This window comes from Tympanuchus pallidicinctus, unplaced genomic scaffold, assembly GCF_026119805.1.
Source record: "Tympanuchus pallidicinctus isolate F22 unplaced genomic scaffold, pur_lepc_1.0 scaffold16, whole genome shotgun sequence".
Taxonomy (NCBI): domain Eukaryota; kingdom Metazoa; phylum Chordata; class Aves; order Galliformes; family Phasianidae; genus Tympanuchus; species Tympanuchus pallidicinctus.
This window is the reverse complement of record NW_026294679.1, coordinates 32,034,218-32,046,813: the sequence shown is the minus strand read 5'-3', so window position 1 is coordinate 32,046,813 and position 12,596 is coordinate 32,034,218. Positions and strand designations below refer to the sequence as shown.

The 12,596-nt window shown below is 42.5% G+C and overlaps 1 protein-coding gene across 2 annotated transcripts in view; it reads left to right on the top strand.

The window, feature by feature from the left end:
* The window catches only part of ANXA11 (annexin A11), a 751,397-nt gene that overhangs the window by 727,711 nt on the left and 11,090 nt on the right, over positions 1 to 12,596 (top strand). Inside the window, exons 1-3 of one of the 2 annotated variants that reach the window (XM_052677596.1) lie at positions 4,136 to 4,210; positions 11,409 to 11,472; positions 11,697 to 11,809. In XM_052677596.1, coding sequence (XP_052533556.1) covers positions 11,418 to 11,472; positions 11,697 to 11,809 — 168 coding nt within the window. In that variant the 5' untranslated portion in view covers positions 4,136 to 4,210; positions 11,409 to 11,417. Of the gene's footprint in view, positions 1 to 4,135; positions 4,211 to 11,408; positions 11,473 to 11,696; positions 11,810 to 12,596 lie in introns of those variants that run through there. The other variant, XM_052677597.1, reaches the window with a different exon arrangement.

The following is a 12,596-nucleotide window of genomic DNA, read 5'->3' as shown; positions in this document are numbered from 1 at the left end:
TGTTGAATTCCTCACCTTATATCAAGTCACGCTACATACTAAATCACCTGTATTTCAGACCAGGGTCATTAATAAGTCATTAAACATTGCTGATGTTAATATGTTGAGAAAATGAAGATAGACTAGAAATGATTTTATCTGAGCTTGGCTCCAAGAAATTGATTTTTAAGCAGTAAGGCCCAGCTGTAAGGGAGGGAAATATTAAATAAAGAGTAACAGGCTGCATGCTTTAGCAACTGTGTGTAGAAAAGGTAAGTTTAAAACCAAGGAATGCCTAGGAGAATGAAGAATAAAAATGCTTATTCCTTGGTTCAGATGCATATGTTTCTCTTGGCTGAAAAACAGTGAAAGTATTTGAGAGACTGTCTTTCCAGAATCTCCATTAACTAAGAGAACCTTGAAGAAGCTCTGAACATCTGTGAAATACCTCTCTTAAGGAAGAGATCTAAAATAATACTTTAGGTCTAAAATGGGTGTAGGCTAAACATATATACATTTTCCAAGGACTTGATCTTCAACAAGCTCACAGAGGAAGCTAGTGGGGCAACCTGGATCTCTCAAGTTCCAAGCTGGCACTCCCCCAGATAATATCATGGGCTGGCTGGTTCTAAGTTCCTATGCTGCCTGACACAGACAATTTCAAAACAACAACAAACACAAAAAAACTTGCGGAGATCTTATGTTGTGGTTTCTGCTTGCTTTTAGTTTGCAAACTCTTGTATCTAATATTAGTATTTTCATCAGTGGATTAATTTGGTGATGGAAGTACTGAGAAATGGAAATAGGAAGGAAGAAGACAGCATCTGTTGGAACCAAGGGTGAGGATGCTGTACAGCTGTTAACACAGTAGTTTCCATCACTCCATCCTGATTTGTGTGCTGGTATGGCACAAATCCACTTGGGAAGATATGAGGTTGGAATTCAAATTTGTTAGAAGCAGTTGGGAAATGCAGTGTTTGCAGGAAACGCTGTTGTGATTTTTTTGTGGGTTCTCCTTCAATGACTTCGCAATTTTTAACTGCTACATATTCAATAACAGCACAGTGTCACAATGAAGTATGACTGCACTTGAGATAATATGAAAAAAATCTCATCTACCCTGATACCAAGGATTGTAGGCCCCGTTTCCTGCTGTCTTACACTGGTTGTGACGTTGTTAGCCATAGACATCTTGTTTGAAATCCTAATACACAGTGCTAATATGAGCAAAGGTAAGACTGTTCAAGTGGTGCGCGGTATATGAGAGCTCTATCTTATATAAATACTAGTTTAGATATTGAAGTTTAGGTTTCCTTCTGAGATGACTGAAGTCCAGACTTAAAAGTTCTGTAGAGCACGTATGCTATTTGGCATGTTTCTGCATACTTTATTAGTTGCAAGCTCTTGGATAAAACTGCTGCAGTTGTGTTCTGCTTCAGATAAACAGTCAGTCAAACGATGAAGAAATAATTATTTCACTGGTAAGTTTCCTTAATGTGCTTGTGATACAAAAAAGAGAAGTCAGAAACGTAGAGACTACTGGTAGGAATTCATGGCACTACTTTGTCAATCGTTTGAGCCAATCGCCTATGAAGGGCGAAGTAGAATTTAAAGGAAGAAACAGTGGGCTGAGGAATTACAGAGTAAGTTACTGGAGCTAGATCTTCATGCTTGTGTGGAATACAAGAGAATGACATTAGTATTTTATGCACTTTACAAATTCACAAATGGCTTCCAATATACTAGATAGCTCTGATGTGTGTTGTGTAAGCATAACCATCTGGTTTTACAAAGTGTTCCTTTAAAGATGGTGTTATGCAACTTAGTTTTTTATTGATATAATGTGCACTATGGTATCTTTTCTTTTTGTTGACAGGTACATTTGCTGCCCATTAAAGCTTTGGCAGGAAGAAGAACGTGCTGCAGGCAAAGTTCCCAAAGAGCCTGAACTGAGGCTATCATTGCTGTGGAAAAGTTTCCAGAAATGAAATGTTAAGCAAATGCCTCATTCCCTGTCTGAAAATGGCAGCTAGGGAGGGTTCCGCACAACGGTTTCCTTGTCAGAAAAAATATTCCATACGCTGCTGTAGCTAGCTCAGTTTTCTGTTTATGAATGTAGCATCAAAGATGTAGAGCCACAGAAGCAGGATAAATAGAGGGATTCATAGAAGCGAGCCTTAACCTGAACTGTACTTAAAATCCATGGAATACTGCAATCAATTTTAACACAAGCACAGCCAGTTCCAGAATAAATACAGGACTGGTTGCAGTAGTACAAGTTGTCTTATATACCCCTCCTAGCCTAGGCGTGATGCTCAGAGGGCTTTTTGACAACAGAAAATAAAAGGACTGAAACTGTAGAAATGATTTTTCCAAATTCCTCTTGAAGGAATGACCCCGTGTAGATGTCCTTGTGTCCTCATCTGTTGGGAGTTAGCTACTCCTTGTAATGCATTTCAGTCAAAATGACTTGTTAACAAAACTCATGTTAAAGCTAACCTGTCCCCTTTTGGGTGGAGAGGCAAGGCATGAGAGCTCAGTTTTGACTGCCATTCTAGTTGATAGACTGAAGAAATGGAGCTATCAAAGAAAAACTCGGGTTATTTCTCAGGTCTTCTAATCAGCCTACTTTCCTTCCTTGGCCAGTTCTACAGCCTAAGAGAGATGGAAATGCTTTGACTGCAGTTCCCATCCACAAGACCAGGACACAGGCTTTAAGAAGATTGAACACGTCCATCAAGACAAGTTCTAAATCAAATGGATGTGCATCTGAGGGAATCCAAGCTCAAAAAGGAGGTTCCAAGACCCTGTGCATAAAAATCTGAGATGCAAAAAAGTTTATGCCCTGCTGAAGTTGTATAACACTGTGATTCAGTGGAAAATGTTATCTTGATGAGTATCTTGGAAAAAAAAAATAATAATTGCTAAATGCTAGGCCTTCTATTTTTTTTCTTTTTACTTTGTTTTGTCTCTCTAAATGCTTCCATGTGAGTGATTCAGTCATCTTTAAAGAATGCATGTAGGGGAAAACCAAAAACACTTGTATTGAAGGGTTTATCTGGTACTGCTTGTTCTAGTAAAGGTCAATGTGAGAAATCTCGCATCTCAAAACCTCTCATAGAATTTTACCAAAGGAAGTGTATGTTATATACAAGGCAGTCTTTTTTTTTTTTTTTTTTTCCCTCCCACCTTTCCTGGAAGTGTTTGGTGGCATTTTCATACAGATGGGAAACACTGTGCTTTGGGTGGGGCTGTTTCACAGATGTTCTCTGGCAAAAAGCACAGCAGTCTAACCCCACCATGAAGTGGAAGTTGTCATGCTGCCATTGGAGACTGGCTAGGAAGAAGCAGTATGCATGACAGTTAGGGTAGTGTGGTTAGCTTGTAGTTGGGCATGATTAACTTGGAGGTCTTTCCCAACCTGAGCAATTCTACAGTTCGGTTCTGTTCTGTGATGCTTTCCAAAGCAGGTGAAGGGCTGGTAATAGGAAGGGATCTTAGAAGGTTTAAGAGCTGGCCTGTAAAGTCTGTGGTGTTTCCAATTTTGAGTCAGTGTACGGGTGAAGAGCATATTTGAGTAGCTAGTCAAATTTCCGATTGTGTAACTGTCTGTCACCATTTTCTAAGGCGAGTGAACGCTGACAGTCTTTAGAGTGAAGCGGGTGAGCCTGTTACAGCGTGCTGTGAGTGCTGAGATAGCCGTGTTTACTGTCAGAAATGCCTGAGCAATTCCTTGCCGAAGTAGCCAGCTTCTCCTTGTGCCCAGGACGAGGGGAGATCGGCTTCCTCCGCAGGGTCTGGCAGCCTCTCGGTCGCACGGCCCGCCGGGAGGGGACGTGCGTGCTGTGTGACGGGTGGAGCCGGGCGGTTTCTATGAAGCAGACTTTCCACTGGAAGCAGCTTTTCGTTACGCCTGTTTGCTGGATCTCACGACCTTGTTCTCGAGTCAGAAGCTGCCGGGGTTCCCCAGTGAACGTTTCACGTCATAAACACCGCGTGCTAGCCCTCCTAAAATGAAGGCTGGAAGACGTGCTGGCACCTCTGTAGCTGTACCCCTGCACACCCCACGCTGGGCGGTCGGAGCGGCGCGCCGCAAGAATGGCCGCGGCTCGGGACTGAAGGAGCCCCGCCCGGCATCGGCTGCGGGGTGGGCGGGCGGGGCTGACAAGGTGCCGCCTCCCGCCGTGCTCTGTCACCCCCTCGCAGCGCGACCGAGCAGCAGCGGAACGCGGTAGGAGCGGCCGCGGGCTGGGGGTGGCGGGGGGGGAACGTCCGTGTGAGACAGGGTCGGGGGTGGCGGTGCAGCACGGGGCGCTGAGCGCCGGCCGCTGCCTGGCTGCTGGTTTCGTTCTCGCAGTCGCGCTTGTGTGCTTTACGTGTCCCCTCGGTGCGTATTGAGCTTCTGGTTTTGTTGTGCGTGGTGAGGAGGAAACTAAGGTGGCACTTGTGAGAGCTGTTGTTATGTGCTTTATTTTACTTTTTTTTTTTTTTTTTTTTTTTTTTTTTTTTTTTTTAAGCAGCTTCCCGCAGGCTGCTTGCAACGCACTTCCTTTTTTCTGGCCCTGTGTGTTCTTAGTGTTAGAACGGAAGCTGTTAAACTCCTGTTACCACTTAATCGTCTGTGAGACAGAGCAGAAGCGTATCTCTGCTGGAAAAGAAGATACTGAATAGTGCTGTATTGCCAGTATAGTCAACTCGGTGCCTAAATATATATATATATATATATACTTATATATATTAGACTGTAATATTAGGAAGCTCAAAATACATACTATGCTCTGTACGATAAAGACGAGTTGAGGAGCTGCTCTGCTTCAAAGCCTACAACCGATGGTGCTTAGTAGACCTTTAGCACAAGGTGTAGCGTCCAGAGGGTCTGTGCAGTAACACTGCATTGATCAGAGCTGGTGCTGTGTGATAAGGGTAAGGAAGTAAGGTGAAAGTGGATGCTTTAGTGATGGTGACAGGAATAGCAGGGCTTTGAATAAATCAATAGTTTCACTTGTATTTTGCCAAGGGTCTGTGCAGTCACCCATAGAAATGTGTGTGAAATGTGTATGACAGCTTCAAATTGTAGTTAAAGGCTTACCTTGAGTGAAGTATGCAACTGGGTACCAGGATCAATGATGTTTCTTTGGTGTTTGTTTTTAGTGCTTACAATTGTATTGCCCTTTGTAATGTGGATTCTTGTTGGATATACAAACTTTGGTTTGTATGGTATGAGCTCATGGAGGGGGTGGGAAGGAGGCTGGTCAGCTGGATGTGGAAACTTTCTTTGCGTTGCTTTTGTAGAAGGCAGCAAAAGAATGTTTTGTAAACATGTGGCCTTCTGTTTTTTTTTATGCTAAAGTCAGAGGATCACTGTTGCTGTGTGGCGAAGCAGAGCTGGTCCCTTTCCTACTGCTACTCATTGGACAGCAGCTTTGTTTGTACAGTCCATTTGAAAGATCCAAATTTAGATGGGGAGAAGGTACAAATTTGATGTCCCCAGGGTGCTCAGAGGCAAGTGGGGGCTGTCAGGATAGGAATGTTTTGTCCTCACCCTATGCAACACAGATGGTACTGTGTCTGCAGATTCTGAGGGAAGTTCCCTCAGGCAGTTCCCTGGGTGGTGAGAACGTAATGCGGTTCCTCCTGTGGGTAGCAGATAAGTAAACCAAATATTTTCATTGTACCTGTTCTGTTGTTGCTTGCAGTTTGCTCTAGGTTTTATCAATTAGCTACAACATCTTGTAGATATAGGTAGGAACTTGGGACAAATATTGAGTGGGACAGAGTGGAGACATGCTGAGATGGTTTCAGAAGTCTCTTCTATGAAGTGCTTGTGCTAAGCAGGCAGTCTGTCATGCCTGTGCTTATGAGCTGGTTTGTGTGAAGTGTGTGAAGCTGAACCTGTACTGCTCACCTGTCCCACATGTGAGCCTGGGCCAGTGCTAATCATTGCATCATAGGAACACAATCCTTTCAATCTATTTTCAGAAACAAAAAATCCCCGCTATGTGGCTGCCCATGCTATGGAGCAATGTTTTTGTGCTGTCTAATCATTACCAGCATCTTTTCTAAGAACGAAGAAGCAGACAGGAGGCCTGCCCAGGCATTGTTTCCTGGTCTTTGTGCATTGGCTATCTGAGCAAGCCTTGTTCCTCTACTGCACAGTGAACTCTTTTGAGCGTGCTTGGAAAGTGTCGCCGCTCTGTAGCTCTGTTCAGACTTTGTCTCGGCTTTTGGTGCAAGTAGGCTCTGGCCCATGGTGGGGGAGTGGACCTCTACAGACATTTGGGTCCCAGCTTCTGAGAGCCTTAAAAATGGCCTACAAAACTAAAGCCATGTTAAAAATCCAAATTAGCTTGAGATTCTCACAAGGCCTCAGTTGATGCTAGTTCTTACAGCATTTAAGTATATCTGATATACGATTGTTTGTATATTCAGCCAATACCTGCATGAAGAGATGTTCACAGTGATCAAGTTAGTTCCCTAATCCACTTTCATAAAGCTATTGGCAAATGTAGTGGTTAAAAAAGGATGCTGGAGATCTAACTTAGCTCTGGCAAGTTCCTTGAACTTGAATGCTTAAGTTGCCTGAAGAAGACAGTGCCAATACCCCTTTTTTATTGTTACTGGAGAGAGCAACTTTATGCTAGGGAAATGGGTTATGTTGTATAAACAGTGCACCTGTACTCCATGTAACTTCTTACTGTTTGCCTTGGGCCGTGGCTTGAAAATAGTTTTCTGTTAGCTGGGATAAATGTATGTTATGAAGCTGTAAGTGCTTAAGTTGGCTGATTCCACACGAACTTGATGACCATGGTCTTGCTTTCTTTAACTTCACTTCTATGGCTGTTGTGAAATACTCACCTTTCTGGTTTATTACACTGAATGGTGAGTTTCCCAGCATTTCTGGACAGCTGTAAGCTTTGAATGCCTAGAAAGTGTAACAGTGGTCACCTTTGAGAAAAACATGATGCGTTTGCCAACTTGTATTTTTCTGCTTTCCCACTGTGGAGTCCTACAGCCAGCAGCCTGGGGCATTGCATGGACACTTGGTATGCAGCACAGGACTCCTGTCTGTGCCGCTGTTAACAAAGGTTCTTGTAGCTCTGATAAGCACCCTTCTCTTTATGGAGTTATCCTCTTTAGAACTCTGTGTTGTTGTTTGGCTTCATTTGCAGCCTGGGCAGAGGTACATGTAGGAAGCGTTGGCAGAAGGCAAAATGGAAAACTTCAGTTCCTGTTGCCTTGAAGGCTATGGGCAGGGAGCAGCAGGCTGCTGTAACAGGGTCTGTCCCACTACAGCAGCTGGTTGCAGATGGGTGGCAGGAGATGAGCAGCTGGATGTTTTTCTGATAATTTCTATGGTGTACTGAGTGCTGCACTGTCACTTCAGTTGTGTAGGATTCCCCACAGAGGGTGCTTTGTGAAATGGATTATTACTGTTTACCTGTTCTGCTTTTCACAGAGGATGCAGAAATTTGTCTTTTATGGCAGAACTTAAAATAGATTGATATAAATCCTTGAGGCATTAGTCAGCTGAGAACATCATTTGGGCTATTTATAGGCTGGCTGTTCTTGCAACAAGTGATTTTATATGGCAGATGATGACTCTATAATAGAACCTCATTTTTTATTTTGTACATGATTGGGCTCACTGCATGGTAAGTCTTGCAGAGAGAGCATTTGAAGGAAGTGCTACAGAATGAAGAACTTGATTTAGGACAGAGAAGGAGGCCAGAATAAAGGTGATGTCCTGAAACTATCATTGCTGTACCTGGACCTCAAGAGCCTGTACAGCTTTGTCATTTTCTTTGGGCTTTGTTGTCTTGAGTATGTTTGTCAGTTATACGCTTCTCATTTTTCTGTTTTTTCCTTTCCTTGAGTTTTGGCTGATGTGAACTCCGCTACATCGACTGTTGTTGGAAGGGGAACAGATGCTGTTAATCTCATTTGTTTTAACAGCTTATGAAGGCTAGTCAAGGAGTCACAGGCAGAAGGCTTTAAAGAAAACCAATTGCAGGGCTCTTTGTTTCACAGGGTGTAGAATGTTATACCTGGTAAAGGAGAGAGCAACTTCTATGCTGCATTGGGCTAAGTAAGTCAAAAATAAATCTTGCTTAGACTGGTACAATAGCAGGTAGCTGATATGATGCTGACTGCGACTTGTCCTTGTCTTGCAAGAGCACAGCTGATCTGTGATGGATATCTGCAGCATACTGTAAGGAGACAAATGCTGTTCTGATCTCTGGTGAAATCAGCAGTCTTGGAGCAGGCTCTGCTTTCTGCAGAGAGGAGTTGTGTAATGTATAGCTTTAGGCAGCGTTTTATTACTGCATCCTAGCAATTCACCTGGAAGAGGAGAAGGCCAAGGAGTTAACTTGATTTAGTGTTCCCTGGAAAGCAGTCATGATTAAAAACTTGGAACAGACAAAGGTTGTGATATTTTCATAATTTTTGCCTTCAGATTATTGGAATGTGGTATTGTTGGAGGCTAAATACTGAACAGCAGCCACTAAACAAAGTGCAGGGTTGTCTTTTCAAGCTTTTAGGAGTTACCTCAAGGGTGAGCACTGAGGCTGAGGAGAGGACCTTAGCAGTGTCTGTTCTATATTTAATTCAGGGCACTCCCTGTTTCTGTTTGCTTTTTTTTTTCCCTCTCACGCACTGCTGCTTTTATGGCTGAGCAAACACAGACCTCAGTGTTCCTGTATCCTCCCACACAGTATTTGTATATCAGGGTGGTGGACTCCTGTATCCTCTCCTCTGTGGCCTTTTATTGTCAGCAAGCAAGTGTCCCTCTTACAGCTTTATGAAGATGTAGCAGAATAAAAGTTGGGGAGGTGGGCTTGGAAGATGAGAAAGAGATGAGGTTGTGGGAGTGGTTGAGGGATTGAATGTAGAAGGGTAAATATTTGCTGAGTTAGAGAAATGGCCAACAGGGCCTGATGAAGTGGTGATGGTGGAGGTTTCTGAGCATGAGAAGTTGCTGTATTTGTGAATCTGGTTTGCCTGGAATTGAACCAATGTGGAAGAAATTCCCTTTGAAAAGGCTTGGATAAATAACAAGCATTCAAAAGAAGCAAGTGGAACTTCTTTATATATAGCAACATTTTTTTCAGATTGCTAATGAAGTTTGCCATTAGTTGTCAACCTCAGCTTTAATTGCTGAAAGACTCTTTTCATTATTTATTATTTTTTTTATCAGAAGGGAACATTCCTCATAGGATTAAAAGCATACAAGCAACCCTTCTAGGACAAAAAGCTCCCATTCTTCTCTGCCCTTCACCACAAAAAGAAAGCCTTCCTGTGTTTAAATTTTACCTAGGGCTGTACTGAAAAGCATCTTGTTATCATTATTGTATGTATACATGATGTGTAAAACCAGGCAAGCAATCCCCCATGATTACTCATAAAGTGTGGGTGAGGGGGGAAGGGGGCCTTCAATGCTGCAGTAATTGGGATGTCCAAGATACAGATATTGTGACTAATAAGTATGCTTTTAGGAATCTGACTTGGCTGTGTGCCTTTTAGTTTTGGGTTGTGGTTTTGTTTTGGTTGCTTGTTTTTGTTTGTTTTTGTGGTTTTTTTTTTTTGTTTTGTTTTTTTAGTGATATGAGTAGTAACTTTTTGCTTATTTTACTACCATGTCTATGTTTACACTCTTTTTTTTCCTCATTATAGCAAGTTACATCACCTTATAAGCAGTGGAAATGCATTGGACTAGGCATTAAAGTGGAACACCTTTGTTAACTATTTAGGATTGTTTTCTTCTTTGTGTTTCGTGGTGTTTGTGTGCTTCAGAGGTTTGTGTAGTCAGAAAAGAGGCACCTGCCTGCTCTGCTTAGTTCAGGAACTGCTGGGGGGGAAAAGGCAGCAGAATCTCAGCCTGCTATGTCCTTGAATAGGTCAGATTTTATTACACCAAGTAAATTAATGACATAGCAAGGATACAAAGCTTTTTGCTAGCCGTGGCCTGGGGGCACTGGTGCCTGTGGGGCCCTGTGCTTCATCCGCCTACTCCAGATGGATGGACCCATGGTATGAAGCCGTGTTGGAACAGTGCCTTAATAGCTGTAATCTTTGGTAAGCCCACGTGGGATGAGCTTAGGGAAAGACCCCATGTGGAGCAGGGGCAGAGTGAACATGGAGGAGCAGTGGAGACAGCATTAGGGACTGACTGAACCCCCCCTTCCCCCTGCACTACTGAGGGGCACAAAGTACAAGAGGATGGATAGGAGGAAGGTGGGTTTGAGTAGCTTTTTAGTTTCTTACTGCTCTCATCTGTAGGCAGTGAATTATTAAACTCTATATGCTGAGTCTGATTTGCCTGTGATGGTAACTGGTGAGGGACCTTCCTGCCTTTGTCTCTGCCCATGAGCTTTATTCATCACAATTCCCCCCTTTTCTTTTGAGTGTGAAACCACCATTCATAAGATAGGATTTCAGGATAGCCTTAACTCAGTATCTGTACAAATTTCTGGCAGGGTTTTGCTGGGATGATGGTAGTTCTGACAACTGCCCCCAAGGAGCAAAAATGTGTGCTTTAATGTCCAGTTTTGTAGCAAACTTAACTCCTGATTGTACACTTGTGTGGCATGTACCATAGCCTGCTATCGAAAGCAGATTTAAGTGATTGTACTCAGTGTGGTGGGAGGTGGTTGAAATACAGATACTTATATCTAGTGGGAAAGAGAAGGAGAAACCTTTTAATTTGATCAAAGGAGGAGGCTAATAAGTATAAAGTAATAGACAAAACAAGTGATGCACAGTGCAGTTACTGACCATGCACTGACTGATGCAGAGCCAGTCACCAAGCAGTGGCACTTCTTAACACTCCACCTCTATTTTGGATAGTAATGGCCTCGTACATTTCTGCATGTTCTGACAGAAGTGCTATCAACTTGTAGAGATCCAGTTACAGTGATCTCCTTTTGGTACGCCCTCTATGACAATGCTGTCAGCATGAAGTGTGTCCTTTCGGCTTAATACTCTTGTGCTTCTGCAGATGTCTCCATCTCAATCTCCTCCTCCACGCCTCTCATAAAATTAGTCATTCCAAAGTGCAGTTTGGTTGTCAATTGATGTTTCTACTTTTGATAACAGAGCTGTTATGTGTAGGTTGCTAACTTGGTGATGCTTCAGTAATGCAGTAACGTGTTTGTGAGTGATGCATCCTTGACAACATAATAGACAAAATGAGGAGTAAATATTAACTGAAATGAGTAAGATCTGACTGTATAGCTGGTTAAATATCTGAATATATTTACTGGTCCAAAAAAAGAAGTGGGAAGTGCTTTTCCCCAAAAAAGCCTCTGCAACTTATCTGGTTTTTATCTAATTTTTATTGACTGCCTACTGCAAACGTAGTGCCTATTAATTTCATGTGGTATAATTAGCAAAGTGCTGCAGAAAATGACTGTATCACATCTGCTTTTCAGGTCTTTGCAATGAGTTACCCAGGCTATCCCCCAGCAGGTGGATATCCACCACCACCACCCCCAGGTAAGTCAGTCAGATGAATTATAACTGTTAAGTGACCAATGGTCCTAACAAGTGGAAAGGTGGAATAAATTAAGCATGAGTCTGCAGAGCTTTCTGGGCATGGAGGCTTTCTGTAGTTTCTTGCTAAATTCAGATGGGAGTTGATGTTGTTGTTTTATCTAGGCTGATAAAGAGGCTTTAAAAGGTGCAGTGTCTTGTTTCAGTACAGCTGTGTTTGATTGCAGGTGGCAGTCCTTGGGGTGGTGCTGCCTATCCACCTTCAAATCCACCTCCTATTGGTCTAGAAAATATGGCTGGCTATGCCAATCAGTTCAACCCAGGCTACATGGCTGGAATGGTGAGTCTGCTTGCTTTCTATGTATCTTGACTTCCTTAAGTGCAAAGTTGTGGTTCTGGTACTGTAGACAAATCGTTTACAGCAGGTTTATTTTGTGCCTTTGTCTAACCTTTGTTTAAATGCTGATCATTCAGTATCATCTCTTGAAGTAAGTGATTACCACAAAGTATTCCTTGTGTTAGAAAGGCAGAACCTGTCGATAAAGTTTGACTGAAGAGCCTAACTTCAAAAGCCAAGGACATAAAACTTGACTTTGCCACGCAGAGGAGAAGGGGCACATGTGATTAATACTGACTGTCCATTGTTAATACATTCATATTGGCAAACACAGCTCAGGTTTAGCTTATTACCTGCTTTTTTTCCCAGTTGAAAAAGGAGCAAGGTTCTGTAATTGAGGCAAGTGATTCATCTATGAAGAAAGCATAGGATCAGCTCTGCTAATATTTAACAACTGGCAGTAAAACCCTTTACACTGACTGAAGAAATGCAGACATTTTCTGTGACTTTTTCTTTTTTTGCTTAGGGTGTAAATGATTTGTATTTCTAACTATTTAGGCTCCAGAAATGTGCTATAAAACACAGCATGCTAAGACGTTTGCATCATCAATAACTTAGGTAGCAATTAAATGAGTTCAGCTGTCAGAATGAGCAACAAAATTACCTACAGTGCTCATAGCAATATCCTCAGCGATTGGTTTCTGGGAACATTGCAGTCATCAAATGTCAATTCTTCTGGTCTTTTTTATAAGGGAAAGATGTTAATTAACTCCACAAACAATATCAACAT